The sequence below is a fragment of the Phaenicophaeus curvirostris genome, chromosome 5, assembly GCF_032191515.1.
Source record: "Phaenicophaeus curvirostris isolate KB17595 chromosome 5, BPBGC_Pcur_1.0, whole genome shotgun sequence".
Taxonomy (NCBI): Eukaryota; Metazoa; Chordata; class Aves; order Cuculiformes; family Cuculidae; genus Phaenicophaeus; species Phaenicophaeus curvirostris.
This window is the reverse complement of record NC_091396.1, coordinates 50,392,078-50,408,050: the sequence shown is the minus strand read 5'-3', so window position 1 is coordinate 50,408,050 and position 15,973 is coordinate 50,392,078. Positions and strand designations below refer to the sequence as shown.

The 15,973-nt window shown below is 37.8% G+C and overlaps 1 protein-coding gene across 6 annotated transcripts in view; it reads left to right on the top strand.

Annotated features, from left to right (window-relative positions):
- Positions 1 to 15,973, top strand: part of EML5 (EMAP like 5) — a 113,959-nt gene that overhangs the window by 14,000 nt on the left and 83,986 nt on the right. For all 6 annotated transcript variants that reach the window (XM_069858650.1, XM_069858649.1, XM_069858648.1 and 3 more), the window contains exons 2-4: positions 10,720 to 10,879; positions 14,129 to 14,227; positions 14,699 to 14,767. In XM_069858650.1, the coding sequence (XP_069714751.1) occupies positions 10,720 to 10,879; positions 14,129 to 14,227; positions 14,699 to 14,767 (328 nt within the window). The remainder of the gene's footprint in view (positions 1 to 10,719; positions 10,880 to 14,128; positions 14,228 to 14,698; positions 14,768 to 15,973) is intronic.

Genomic DNA, 15,973 nt, shown 5'->3' with positions numbered 1-15,973 from the left:
GGACCCCTGAGGGACACCACTAGTCATGGATCTCCATCTGGACTTCGAGCCATTGACCACTACGCTTTGAAAATGGCCGTCCAATCAGTTTTTTATCTACCCATCAAATCCATTATCTATCCAATTTAGAGAGAAGGATGTTGTGGGGGACTGTGTCAAAGGCTTTACAGAAGGCTAGATAGATCAAATCTGTCGGTTTACCTGTGTCCACTGCTGTGGTTACCCCAGTATAAAAGCCGCTAAGTTGGTCATACGGGATTTGCCCCTGATGGAGCCATGCTGGCTGCCATTAATCACCTCCATGTCCTCCATGTGCTTTAGCATAGCTTCTAGGAGGATCTGTTCCACATTCTTCCCAGGCACAGAGATGAGGCTGACAGGTTGTTAGTTCGCAGGGTCGTCTTTTATGCCCTTTTAAAAAATGGGCACAATGTTACCCTTCTTCCAGTCACCAGGAACTTCTCCTGATTGCCATGATTTTTCAGATATCATGGACAGTGTCCTGGCAACTGCATCTGCTAATACCCTCAGGGCTCTGGGATGCATCTCATCAGTTCCCATAGACTTATATGTTAGGGTTCCTCAGGTGGTCATGAACCTTATCCTCCTCTACAGGGGGAGGAGATTTACCCCCCTGGTCACCATCTTGCTGTCCCATGATGCAGGAGGGGTGAGGAGAGTGCTTATCAGTGAAGACTGAGGCAAAAAAGTTGTTTATTACCTCAGCCTTCTCCTCATCTGTTGATATGAGGTCACCATTCCCAACCATCAGTGGGGGTACATTCTCTTTGACCTTCCTCTTTTAATTGATGTACCTGTAGAAGCCCTTCTTGTTAGTCTTTGCTTCCATTGCCAAGTTCAGCTCCAGCTGTGCCTTGGCCTTCCCGACTTCCTCCCTACACAACAGGGCAGTGTCCTTATACACGTTCTAGGTTACCTGTCCCTGCTTGCGCTGCCTGTGCAGTTCCCTCTTCTTTTTCAGTTTGACCAGCAGGTCTCGACTCAGCCACACCGGTCTGCCCTTCCCTGCCTGATTTTCTGCATACGGGGACTGTGTGCTCTTGGGCTTTATGGAAAGCATCCTTAAATATTTTCCAGCTCTCTTCCGCTCTCTTGTCTTGGAGGACCATGTCCCAGGGGATCCTATCGAGTAATTCCTTGAAGAGCTGGAAGTCTGCTTTCCTCAAATTTGGTGTCCTGACTGTACTCCTCACCTGTCCCATATTCCTCTGGACCTTGAACTCCACCAGTGCATGATCACTGCAGCCCAGGCTGCCTCTGATCCTACTATCACTGATGAGTTTGCTTGTATTGGTGACCATGAAGTCCAGTATTGCACCTCCTCGGGTGGGGGTCTCTATTAGCTGGACTAAGAAGTTATCCTCAATGCACTCCAGGAGTCTCCTGGATTGCCTACAGCTTGCTGTGCTACTTTTCCAGCATATGTTGGGGTGGTTGAAGTCCCCGTATATGAAAGGAGGTTGTAGAGAGGAGGGTGCTGGCCTCTTCTCCCAAGTGACAGGGGACAGGACAAGAGGGAATGGCCTCAAGCTCCGCCAGGGGAGGTTTAGGCTGGACGTTAGGAAAAAATTCTTCACAGAAAGGGTCATTGGGCACTGGAACAGGCTGCCCAGGGAGGTGGTTGAGTCACCTTCCCTGGCGGTGTTTAAAAGACAGGTGGATGAGGTGCTAAGGGGCATGGTTTAGTGTTTGATAGGAATGGTTGGACTCGATGATCTGGTGGGTCTCTTCCAACCTGGTTATTCTATGATTCCTTCCACTAGATCAGGCTGCTCAAAGCCTCATCCATCCTGGCCTTGGACACCGTCAGGGATGGGGCATCCATGACTTCTCTGGGCAACCTGTTCCAGTGCCTCAGCACCTGGACAATTAAAGTAAAATCATTGTGCTCTCAGATCTAGCTCACTTTTCATTTCTGATGATGTTTTTTTTTTTTTTTTCAGAATTGGAGAATGAAATTTGTAGCTATTACATAGTTTTATAACAGTGTTCTAAAAGACTAAATGGGAAAGAATTGTTACAGTGTTTTGCTTCTTTCTATTTATGTGGTATATTTTTTGACTAAATCTAGTTGAGTATAAAGTTAAAAAAATAAGAATAATCCTTGAATTTTCTGAATTATAAGCTATTTTATATATTATATATAATTTTAATAATAAAGCTCCTGAAAATGTCAGACTCTGGTACAAGTGCATGCAAATGTTATGCATACATACAGCTGGGGAAAAAATGGAAAATGTACTGAAGGGTAGAAGTCACTTAAAAAATTTGTGTTTTACACATTTAAGTTGAGTTGTGGTGGGGTGTCTATTTTAGCAAGACAGTGTGCATGTAGAAGGAGTGGATTAATTCAATGTTTTGGTTAGCTGACAACTGTATAAACCTTCTCCTGACTTTTATAACTGTGTTAATCCTCATTCCCTGCTTATAATCCCTGTACAAGAGCAAGCAAGGTGAATGATGCTTTATCTTAGACAAGGTATTTGACAGCTCTTGGAAGTTGCCTGCAGATTTATTGTGGTGAATGTGACATATTAAGCTAAACAGTCTTCCAGAGTGCTTTGGCAAATAACAGGAGAATGTGAAGGACTGGGAAATGTTTGGTTTGGTGTTTTTTAGATCGAGGTTGCAGTTTAGATAGTTGTATTTTTAGTTACAGGTTCCTCATTTACTTACTGGTTTAGAGGTTGCTGTTTCTTCTACCATAGAAATTAATGCCAAAGAAATAGATAGCCTTTTGAACATTATTTAGTAATAAATTAATTTATAAATAATTATGATTTTATCTTTTGCAGGTTACAGCATATGCTTATGAGTATATATTATATTACCTCATCTAATATGGATCAATATTGCTGAGATAAACATAATTTAAAGAGCAGAAGAGTTGTATTTTCTTGAAGATGTTGCTCATGAATGCTCTTTATCCATCTTCTTTTTAGTGGTTTTCAGTAATAAACTTAGTCAGCCTACATGTGCAACAGCTTTCATTGCCCACCAAATACACATGGACCTTGGAGTTCATTTGGTGTTCTTGCATTTTCCTAAGATTCTTTCCTGTTTTGTTTATTCTTCTGGTACCTGTGAGGTTTTTGTTTGTTTTAGCAGAAAGTCTTTCATTTAAATACTTCTGTTCTGTGGCCTGCATCACATTTATTTAGTTTTTCTAAATGATAGTTCAGATGTTGTCCCAACTTTAAGTGATATCCTGGAGCATTTCACCTTTCTAGGCATGAAGTTAGATGCAGGGATGGTGAATTTGAGACCAGTGTTATAAATGTCCTTCACTTTCCTTTTCTGTATGAAAACGCCTCTGACTAACACCTGCAGAATACCTGTAGGTCTGGTGTTCTCAAGAGCTAGGAAAGAAAGTTAGTATATCTGCCTTCTTGAGAGTTTTCAGGATAAAGTTGTCATAATGCTGCTCTCTTCTGCTCTAAACCTTCTTTGGTAGGTAATCGAATACACACAGTCCATTGAAGCACAGAATATTCTGCTTAGCTCAGCTTATTTCATGAGCAGCTCTGCCACTGCCTTCTCTTCAGCATTCCTTATTTTAAGCCAACTGCTGATTTTATTAGGGTGACCTTTCTGTATAGAAAAGAAAAAACCTTTCAAAAGTTGTTACAAATTGTTCTGTGACTCCACTCTTGAATATTCAAATTATATGTTCTCAAATAGTCAGATAAGTTTCTCATAATATATCCCAGAGGAGAGAAGACTGAATTGCAGTTTAATCTACTTGTTCAGAAACGTGAAAGAAAATTGTACACATCTGTGGGGGTTTTATTCTATGTAATACTAGAAGATCTACTATAAATTTCAAAACTGAAAGTAGGAAGATTAATCTCGCAGATAAAAAATCTCTTATGGAGAAGCAGCAAGTGGTATGACTGGATGAAGAGTTTATTTGAAGGGTTTTACCATGATAGTGAAAAATTTAGAAACAAGAACATTTTGTATGTCAAGCAAGTTTACGTAGTTAACTTGTGAGGTCAGAAGCATCCAACATAATCATTTTCTGGAAAGAAATTTTTGAAATTTTCTTGGGTAAAAGATTTGGATTCAACACCTGTTTGGTCCTTAATCCTTTATTCTCTACATTTCTAATTCAGCAAACAGTGTAATGAAATTTTGTGTGCTGAAAAACGAGAGCAATTATAACTGTGATAAAATTTTTTGTCACTTTTCTTGTATTTCATTGCAAATTTTATTTGAAATTAATACTGTTCTGATTTTATGGATATACTTGTCTCTGTGTCCGCATAATTATGTGGCTTCAGCATGATAATCTTTATGTAGGCTAATTTAGTAGTTTCTTAGCTTGTAAACTGGTGAGAATGGGAAATCAAGTGTTTCCATTTTGGAAAACTGAGGAAGCCTAAAATCAATCTGTGATCATTTTGGGCGCTTGTCTGCTTTTCACCACTTGCATTCAAGAATAAAGGCCTGGTTTGTAACTTTGTGACTGAGATCCTCAGTGCTTACTGAATTGTTCAGGAACCTCTTTTGGGCCATTAGATGTAAAGACCGAAAAGAGCTGAAAAACTAGACCGTCTCCCTCTTGAGTTACTGACAGCTGATGGCAGCATCTATTCTTGCCACAGATCTTGCTCTTCTGTATCCATTTTTTCCCTTTTTCTCTCTCTTTTTTTTTTTTTTTTCTGTTGCTGGTACTGGGAGAGTTATGCTTGACAGCTTATATCTAATAATGGTTTAAAGAATGCGTCTTAAGTCCTTGCATTGTCTCATACAGAAACAAAGAAGTTGGATATTTTTTTGAGGTGGGATTCCGTACCTTGGTTGCCCTCAAGCTTTAGTGTGTCACGTTATTGTACCACCAGCTATTATTAGCAGAACTGCTTCTTTCATATGAATAGTACAAAATAATAGGACGTTGTCTTAGCAAATTTATTTCTAAATCATTTTGGTGTATATGATATTTCTGACTTTTCTCTAAGAAGAGTTTTTTGCTAGAAAAATGCAAGTGAATTTGCTGCCTTCTTTTTTAAGGGGCGTGTTATAAAGGAAGCTTGCCTGAGAAAGTGAAAACCTGATGATGATAGTGTCAAGATCATATAGAATTTGGGAAAAAACAGCACCCCCCTACTCAGTTAAAACAGGACTTCTCGTATTGGCACTGACTAAACCATTAATATTTGAAAAGAAGGGGAATATCTTTATTTTTAATCTCTTTTCTTGAGATCGTTAACTGTTTAACTAGAAAGCTTAAGTCGATCTTTCCCTCAGCAGCGAAGGACATGACTGTGCAAGGCAAGAACAGACATCTGTGTAAAGTGGCCTGTAGTTCCCAGAATCTTTTCCCTCAGTTTTCATATTTGATGAGTTGGGAACTTTGCATCAGTGTTAACTGCACTCACTCTCTGATTCTTTCCTTCTCTTTGAAGTTCATCTGTTTTTGTTTTGGTTTTTTTTTTTTCTTTCCCTGTTTAGCTGAGTTTTGGAACAGACAGGAGGCCAAAGTGGATATTTAGGATTTTTTTTTTCTTGTTAATCTAAAGCCAGTCAGATCTGAGAGTGGAGGATATGGAATGATAATGAGGTAGACTGCAGCTGGCAATAATCAATGTACAGTTTTAGTCCACTCTCCCTGTCTCCAGTTCGAACTCTGTTACTTTGGAGTTGGATGCTTGCACAATTTAAGTAATCTTCAGAAAGCTGTATTTGACATTATTGGTGCTGTGACAGTAATTATATGGAAGACCCAGTAGTGGCGCTCCATGATGAGTACTGCTTTGTTTTGGCTATGGGGTGTAAGTGTGTTCTGACTTGATCTGTTTAACGTGATGAGGTGTTTGCTGATTACAGCTCTTTCTGCTTTAACAACTTAAGTATTATGACTGAAAGGGTTTATAGTTTGTCCTGACATTCTTTCAGAGGAAATATGGATAAATGACAGCAAATATCCACAACTATATGTAAAATGGCTGTAAACGTATAATGAAAATACTTTTCTGTGTTTACTCATAGAATCAATTTCACAGTTAAAGTTAACTCTTAATTAATACATATCTGAGATGCTGTTATTTTACTGCAGTGTTCTTCTGTGCATTTTTACTGGTGCCCTAGTTTTATGAAGCTCAGTAGTAGTCACATGAATATAGTCTTGGATTTCCATCCAATATTGTTGCTAAGGAAACATCATCTTTAATACTGTATCCTTGTCTGCAGCCTGTCTGTATTAATCAGTGCCTGTTAATGCTCAGCACAAATCAAGTAAAGAGAGAAAATTTTAATTTCTCTTAAAATGAAGTAGTTTATTATAGGCTACTCTCCTTCAGGATCCCCTGCCACTACAAATCTTTTACAGATCGGAGGATCGTGTCCATGTCTCTTCTCATCCCAAACAGACACAGCATGGACAGTTTTTACAATTTTTTTTTCATAGCCTGCCATTAGTATTTAATACAATTAATCTAACCTAGGTATTGTACAGTGCACAGATCTTGTTGAAATGATGGGAATGCTTACATGCTGCTGTGAAAGAGAGGAAGAATCTTCTCTGTTTGAAGTATAAAAGAGTGCACTAAATTGCGACGCATACCTAATTTCAGTATACTGTCAAACCTGTAATACTGTATTTCAGCCTGCTTTTGAATACCTATCTAGGAACCTAAAGACCTGTCAGACCTATCAGTGCAAATCTCAGTTCTCCACAGATCCAGCTGTTCTGTTTTGTTGCAATAGTGACAGGCAGATTTTCCAATTTTCTATTTCTGAAATCTTCTAAGTATGAAATTCTATAGCCAGTTTCAAAATTAATTTGATTTAGCGCTTTGTTAGCCTAATTCCTGCTTTGTTTCATGATTATATTTACCTTTTGGACAGTCTTCATATCTGCCTCTTCAGAGACAGTATGTTAGATCTAACATCTATTCTTGAGAAGCCCAGGTCAGAAAGGCCAGAGGCAAGTCAGAAGGCCTAAAGAACTCATCTTGTTAGGAATATTTCATAGAATCACCAGGTTACAAAAGACCCACTGGATCACCAAGTTCGTTTCCTTTTATGGACAAGCAGTGATATCTCATTCATCTGCTTAGTCATACTTCAAGGAAGAGCAAAGAAATTGGGTGCAAGCTTACAGTCTAGCTGTGTGGGCTAGATGCAAGCACAGTTTCAGCAGTGTAACCCGAATAAGTCACCCCAGCTTTCACTACTAGGACCATAAAATGAACATGAGTCCTCTTGTTCTGAGTGTTAGAGCTTCTCATTCCACTAAGGAATCTCCTTCTTCTCTTTGTAGGAAAAAGATGCAAGAAAATCCATGTTAGATCACTGTACTGACTTGCACGTGTTTCATGTCGTTAACTGCACCATGCCCATGGGTCAACACAGTCCCTGCAGGGCATACATTTATGGTTTTTCATTTCCAGGCACACATTCTAGCTGCATTTTCCTTGCTGCACTAAAAGGCTATTTAGAATGCAATGTTCAGGACTATGCTAATAATGAAAGTTCCTGAATATGTGAGTTGTGTTGATGCGTTTACTCTAGAGGTTAGAAGAAGATACTATATTTGTGTATTAATTACTATGCCCGTAAGGGTTGCTTAATCATTCATAGTCCAATGGAATAATTGAAAAGGGTCTCCACGTTGCTTAAACCTGGAGTCTAATCCTTGAGTTTTGGTCAGGACTCAAAATTTCAGACCCGGAATTCTCCATGGTGCCCCACAGGCATAATAATAGCCAAGACTTGAATATTAAGGAAAGCATCTTCTTATCAATCACAGTTCAAATGAAAATCATGTGAATAAGCATGGCAGTTCCTTTTCCTAGTGTTCGTAATGGGACTCCTTTGACTCCTTGTATGCTTCCCTTTTCCATCTGTCCTGATAGCCAGTGAGATAAAATACTTGCAAGTAGTACTTTAATATCTCCTTCACTTCTTGATCTGGAAGAAATAATGAGGGAAGGTGTTATCAGGTAAGTATTTCTTCAGCCACAGCTCTGCTGTTCAGTCTCCCTGAAATCCCTGCACACTGGCATTTTTAAAAAAGCTTGCTGTTTTAAAATATTTATTGTATTCTTCTGCTTTCAGTGACTGCCTAAAAAGTTTTTTAGCAATTTACTGTGGAGGCTGAAGTGATGGGAGAAGGACATTCGTAGTTTTACAGTGTTGTCTGTTGTGATTAAAGTTCAGGCTTTGGGTTATAATTTAGGCTGCATTATTCCGTACCAAGACAGATTCTGAGCTCAGTTGTTTAAGCCAGTATTTTATTTCATGATATAGAAAGAACTGATACTATGGTATTGCTCTTAGTTATTATTTGCAATTTATTAATTGGGAAGAGAGGAAACATTTTTTATATTCACCTGATGTGCTTCAAGTGGAATTAGTTGGCACACTTGGGCTAGGATAGTGCTTTCCTAGCCCTTGGAAGCACCTTAACTTTGTCCCTTCCATCTCTGATGCGTTGTGTTTGTCATTTCTGGTCTTTAGTTAAAAACATGCTAAGCTAATTGTTGGTTGCTGGAAAATGTGTTATAAGGTGTAGCACGTGTTACTTGTGTCCAGGGTGGTGCCTGAGTGATTTTCAGTGGTGCAGTTGTGGGGTGGTTTTTGCTTGCTTGAAACTGCACAGTGCCCTGATTGCAGAGCTAAGTACAGGACTGAAGAGGTTTTGAATCAGTCATAAGATGGCTGTGTTTTTTCCTTTTCCTTTTCCTTTTTCCTTTTTTCCTTTTCCTCCTTCTCCTTCTCCTTCTCCTTCTCCTTCTCCTTCTCCTTCTCCTTCTCCTTCTCCTTCTCCTTCTCCTTCTCCTTCTCCTTCTCCTTCTCCTTCTCCTTCTCCTTCTCCTTCTCCTTCCCCTTCTCCCCTTCTCCCCTTCTCCCTTCCTTTCTCTTCCTGAATTTCTTTATCGTCCATGTGGTCTTATCTCTCTCTCTCTGTGGTGTCATTGTAAAAATTTGATCATTTCCAATGCAGCATTTTCTCCCTCTCCAGATGTTTTTCCATTTTGCCTATGTGTACACCATCTGCCTGTGTGTGCTGTGGGAGATATGCGGGTGTTGGTCAGGATTAGGTGGCAGAACTGAAGTGAAATGTGATAAGTTTTGCCTGCCAGCTCCTTTCTGCATTGTTTTTAATTATGTAGTTGCTTTGTCAAATAGAGAGGGAACAGAAGGACCAGAGAAATAAGTCCAGAATTGAAGACAAGCAAAATGAGGAACTGTCGGTTGCTGAAGCCCAGTGCTGAAGATAATGCAGAGTAGCAAAGAGGAATTCCCATAAAGAAGTTGAAAGGGCCACTTCTTACCTTTTGCAGAAACTTTGAAATTAAAGGATCCTCTCAGGGTTGTGCATGTGAAACTTATCAAGCAATATTGACCAACTGAAATGCTATATTAAAATAGAAAAAAATATAGAAGTGTATCATAGTATAACTTCATGAAATATTAACTTCTAACATGGTTTTCTCATGCTTTTTTTGTCTATAGAAAATGTGTACATTCTTTGAGTTAGATCTTTATTACTGGTCATTTCCTCATTAGCTATATCCTGGCTATTTCGGGTATATTTATAGACTCCCCTTGTCTTCACCCTTTGAACTTCATTCATCAAAACATATGTTTAGGTATAAGATCATATTGGCATTGCAAGGTGCTCAACCTTTCTCCTTTTCGGGTGATGCTGAGAAGATAAATACACTTAGTATACGTTGTTAGTGGTTCTCAAGGTCATTATGATTAGTTAGCGGGGGGGAAATTAAACAGCCAGTGTTTGAAGTTTTATCTTCCCAGTTTTCATGTGATGTTTCTCACATCATTTTAGGCTGCTGTACCTAGTCTGAGTAGAATATCATCAAGTCACTTGTTTTGGTTTCTATTAGAATATGTACTTAACTTAATTTTCTCCTCCCTTCCAGCGTGTTTGCTTTAAGAAAACAAAATCTGTCTTGCTGACTTAGCATGCTTTCTAGCTTGGATCCAGATTTGACAAAACAATTGTGATGATCCTCTGTTTGGAAGATACTGAAATATCATAAAAAAATTGTCTGTAGCATTAGAAATGTGAGAAGTTAATGATTATTCAAATTCAAGTATTCCCAGTTGTTCTATATTAAAATTAAGACATTTAAGATAATCTTCATCTGACTTCAGTTTCAGTCATCTGAAGTCTAGTCACAACATCTAGTCTAAGCTAGTCATGCTTTGGCTTGCTATACAATCAGCGAAAAGAGAGCTTCAGAAGGCTATTCAATGGTTTCATAAAAGGAGCATCGAATAGTATGTGGGATGAAGTACTTTTGGAGATGCATAACTCTCCATTGGTGATAGATCTGTAGATAGCTGAACGCTGACTTCTCTTGTCCATCCTTTATGTTTTTAAACGTTAAGAAATAGAAAGAAAGGGAAAATAAGTGTGGGGTTTTTTATATGAAAATGTGACCTAGATTAATAAAATCTGTTTTGGAAGACAGGTTTAATGATTATTCTGCAATTTGTTTAACTGGAGAAGGCTTCAGTGTTCAAATTCAAGAATGATCGTGATGTGTGCTGTATTGAGGGAATTTTACAGCTATTGTGCAATCTCTGATACAAGATGATTTGTTCATATCTACTGTCAATGGGAAAATACGATAAAAGCAGTTTTAAGAAAAAATATTAATGCAACCAACTATTCAAATGTAACAGTTTTATGCAAAAATATTTTATATCTTTTTTCTTTGGCAGCCTTGCTTTGCATCCTGATCGTGTGTTGGTGGCAACAGGTCAAGTTGGAAAAGAACCATACATCTGCGTGTGGGACTCATACACTGTGCAAACTGTATCTGTTCTGAAAGATGTTCACACACATGGTATAGCTTGCTTGGCTTTTGATTTAGATGGTCAGGTATGTAATTAATATTCTATTTTCAAACACTTAAATTAGTTGCTTTTCTGTCAGAAATCTTGTTAAGTAGCTTTTTCTTTTTTTTTTTAAGGAAGTGCATTATTCTCAAAAAAATAGGCATTAGTAGTGATACATATTCACATTTGGAAGGAAAGGCATAATTCCAAAAGAGTTTTAAATGAAGGTGGGGTGGTTGGGAGATTCTTGTGGTCTGTGCACTACAGTTTAGCTTTTACACCAAATGGTTATAGATGGTGGACCTCTCCCATGCAGGCGCATGACTTGTGCAAAAAGCAATAGTAATAATCCTGTTGTTCTACTCATCTTGGACTCCGTATGTCTTCGGGCAGTATACTGTTCTCTGTCATGCATTTTGCATGCATTGGTGGCTCTCCACATTTTGATTGTTTGTTCAGACTTGTGTGTCCTGTATCTATGATTAACGAAAAAGATTTTATTGGATTGTAATTCTGTTGTTTTAAAGCATTCTCCGAGTAATAAATTGGTTCCCAGAGCTGCTGCCTGTAAGGGAGATAATTTTTACCAGGCACCTATAAGTAAAGAGGCTTTTTTGATTGATGTATTGGGAATGGAAAATTCACGTTAGATAGCAACTGAAGAGATATTAGCCATGAAAGTCCTTTCTGCATTTGTACTCCCCTGGTTTTATTCAGCGCATCTTCACCTCCCACTAAGACTTGCAATGTGATATCTCAGTTCCTTTTGCATGCTAAAAAGGTCAGTATGTGTTATTTACCACTCCTTTTTCAAGTGAGGATGTATTGTAGAGACCACTTGCTCTATTGAACTCAAATAAAGGAAAGCCTTACTGTAACTTGTTTCTGTTAAATTATGCTATAATTGTTGTAATGAAGTTTTGAGTTTCTCTGAATGTTCCTCAGATTTTATTGTGTAGGATTCTCATGGTTTAGAGAGTCAACTTCTTTCTAGAACATCATTTCTACTTGACAGTGGTGTCTTTTCTCTGTGTTCTTGTCTGTGTAAACTCCTGTCACTTTCTCATTTGAACAGCTTTAATTTAAGGGCAAAATGTATCCAATTAGGATTGAAGTCTCCAGACTTTTTATCTTTTATAGGTTATGCGTTCCCTGGGGGTATTGGAGAGATTTGAATGTAGATCTGTGATTTGTTCCAGGAGTATGCAGTACTTACTCTTATATTTAAAGCCATAAATGGTCAGAATTTAGCCTGTCCGCTTTTCTCAGCACTTCCATATGATCACCTTTTTCGTGGCATTTGTTAGAATTTTGTGGTCTCAAAGGAAAGCTGGATTCAAGTTTTTTTAAGATCTACGTCTCCAGAATTGTCCCTATATGGAAATACTGTAAGAAACAAACAGAGTTCAGAAAGATTTGCCAGATATATTTGTTTACATCTTGCCAATTCTTTACATCCAGATTAGTCAGAGTTCCTGACCATGTTCTTTCAGAGGGTTTAATGATTGATATTAAACATACTTATTTTATATATTTGATGTTATATGGGAATTTGGTTTAGCAGAGTGATAAAGGAATATATGGAAATCACAGCATTAGCGATTGTGATGTACAGATCCATCACAAGAAAAATGTGGTTCCTGTTACTGGTCTCTGTATGATCACTGTTGCAATGCTGGGTATCTCCAGTCACTGGGGAAGAATATGTGAAGTGAAGTTTGTTTTGTATTTTGTTCAGTTTTTATACTTCATGGTGGGCTATGCTACCTACATGCTCTCCTCCTCACCCACAGCTGTTCTGGCTAGCCCAGGATGACATTATTTATTCTTTATTTTGTTAATTGTCTTGGGGACCTGATGATTCAGTGGTGCAGCTGTGTTATCTGAAACCAAGGTTACCTTCCATTCTCCCTGATATTGAGAGAAGTTCAGCTTGCTTTATGGTACATTATTCCTGCAGCTCACTGGTATTTTTGCACCTCTTGGAGCTATGCAGCACTGTGGGGATGTGCTGGTTGTTAACAAGTTTTTCTAGGAGAACTGAGGATATAATTTAATCTCCTGTTTTGAGAAGTCAGTGTATTAGTTTATGTCTGGAGAGGCGTTGCCCAAATTTTTTGTGATGGGTATGCAGTAATTGGAAAGCTAGTCTGCATTTATGCCTCTCATTTTGCAATAGGACTGGGACTGGAAGTGTAGCTGGAACTGAAACTTATGTTCCTTCCAAGAATATTTTCAAAGATGGAATAGAAAGGTTGGACTTTGCAGTATCTGAAAAATTGAAGTTGACGTTCGTAAATAAGGAGTATGGATAGCAATTGCATTTAACTTGTTTCTTTTTCTTCTCCTAATCTTGGAGCTTTTTAGGTAGTAAAGGAATGATGTAATTGGGAATAGGTTTCTGTCTCTGGGAGGAAGTTTACTTAAGCTTCCTTTCATAAACTCACTTTGATAGTCTACATAGATATTGAATCTAAATTTGTCTTTAATGTGTCTAAATATTTACTGGTGAGCAGTGAAAAAACCCTTCATCCTAAAGATTTGCAAAGCTTTCATTTATCAACATTAATGTATCACATGAACATAACAGAAAACCTTAATTTTCTTTAAAAACAAAACTCAGAAACACTCAGTTTCTTCTTATCCAACCCTTAATACTGTTAGTTTTTCTGCTGAGAATTTCTGTAGGAAAAATAACACATTGACTGATAAACACATGTGGCAAAAGTGGACTGCTAGCTACTATACTTAATGATTCATGTCAAGAAATCTGTACAAAGTATAGAATCATAGAATCCCTAAATTGGAAAAGACCTTTGAGATCATTAAGTCCAACTGTACCTGCCCTCTACTAAATAATTTCCCTAAGCACTTCTTTGTATCTCCTGAACTTGTAAAATAAATACCTAAATTCTGCGTGTTGTATGGAATTAAAGGTAAACACACGTGGTTTCATCAGTGTCAGTGAAATAATTCCTTTTTGCAAATGTCTCCTGACTGGTACTTGCCAAGTGTGCTGCATATAATTATATATATTAAACATTATAAATCAGAAATGTGCTGTTATCCACGAAGATCTTATTTTTATATGATCATGGTGTTGTAACTGAAGAGACGCATCTTTGGAAGCTTGGGCATATGATGTTGCGTCTTTAGTTTTCTTCTATGTTGAAATGTAGCTATTGCATCTATCTGAAATATATTACGAATTTGTTACCATTCGAAAAGATGACTATCTTTCATTAGTATATTGAATTATTTTTATTTATTTATTTAATTTGGACATTTTTAGCGTTTGGTCTCAGTTGGTTTGGATTCGAAAAACACAGTTTGTGTATGGGACTGGAGAAAAGGAAAATTATTATCAATGGCTCCTGGTCATACGGACAGAGTAAGTATAACTAAAGAATTTGAGAGTCAATGTAGTTTTAGTTTGTAAAATCCTGTCTGTGAATGCATACTATGTCTGAACAAAAAATACTTTATGCTTTAGAAATAGAGTTTGCATGAAGTTTGGATTTTAAGATATGTATATTTGTTTCTGAAATAAAATGGGTAACTTGCCATTTATTTGTGCAAGCACATCTCTTCATTTTTTTTCTAGTCTGTAGATGAATTATGTTGTTTTATTTTGTGTTGTAAGCACTGTAGGAAAAGAAAACCAAACAGAAGAAGCATGAGCTCTACATTGCAATATCAATTTCAGTATTGAATGAGGGCATAAAAGTCATTCTGATACTTACATTTAAAGCATTTCAGACTATCTGTTAATTTACTACAACTTTTTATACTGTTTAACATTTTAACTGTTCCATGCTAGAAAGGCCATTTCTGCTGACATCCTTGGGTTCTTTCTCTGCAGATATTTGATATTTCTTGGGATTTGTACCAGCCGAACAAGCTCGTCAGCTGTGGCGTAAAACACATTAAGGTAATGGAGTAAATCTTAACTCATAAAATATGTAAACTGCAGTAGTTTATAACACATATAAAAATAGAATTTAAAAGGAAATTCTAATTATAATATGAAAGGTTCTTTGTAAGAATAATATTACTTCTTAGGTACTGCGATCATGGATCACGCTTGACTATGCTAGACGTATTACAAGATACATATATAGTGGAAAACAGACCATCTCTGCTCAAAAGAATTCATGACCTGACAGAAGCAATGCAGAAGAAAGCAGTTGTCAGTAGCGTTGTATTTAATGATTGTAATAGAATTTGAAATTTGGGTTGTCTAAAACATGCTGTTTGCAATCCCAAGTAGCATAAGACAGGAGGCACACTTCTGAGACAAGTCCAGGTATTCAAGTTTCTGATTCTTGAACAATTAATGAATTGTTACACTGCAGAGGCGAAATTAGTTGGAAAAACCATTTCTGACAGAGAGTATGGAGATATGGGAGAAGGAGAAAGGGAAGCGCTTGGTCTTTTAATTCTTTTCTTTTCCCTGCTGTTATTCCTACCTTTGTCATTTTCATAGAATCACAGAATCACACAATAACCAGGTTGGAAGAGACCCACCGGATCATCGAGTCCAACCGTTCCTATCAAACACTAAACCATATCCCTCAGCACCTCGTCCACCCGTGCCTTAAACACCTCCAGGGAAGGTGACTCAACCACCTCCCTGGGCAGCCTGTTCCAGTGCCCAATGACCCTTTCTGTGAAAAACTTTTGAACACACACTGTGCCTCTTACATGATGGCAGTTTGGACAGTTCATGTCTATTTCAAGCTTTGATTGATCCATGTACCAACTGCCATGTAGAAACAGCTTCTTTTTCAGGTTTAACTGGCAGCAGGATTATCAGTGCTTGACTGTCATCCAATAAGTTTCATAAAGTCACTGCATTCTCACATGCACTTTCTCCTCTGTTACCACATAACAGCAGTAGATGGTATCTAGAAAGTTCTGTATTACTCTTGTGTGTAGGTTCCTGTGGTAGGAAAATGTTGCTTTTTATACCATGAACTTTTAGATTAATATATATTAATGGTTTATTGGAAAGAGTTCCATGTTTTGGCCAAATGGCATACGTCTTTGATTTAGCATAGTGTTTAGTATGTCATTTACAGATTGCCGTGAGCATGATTAATAATGGTCTTTTTTTCTGCTTCAAGATCTAAAAGGA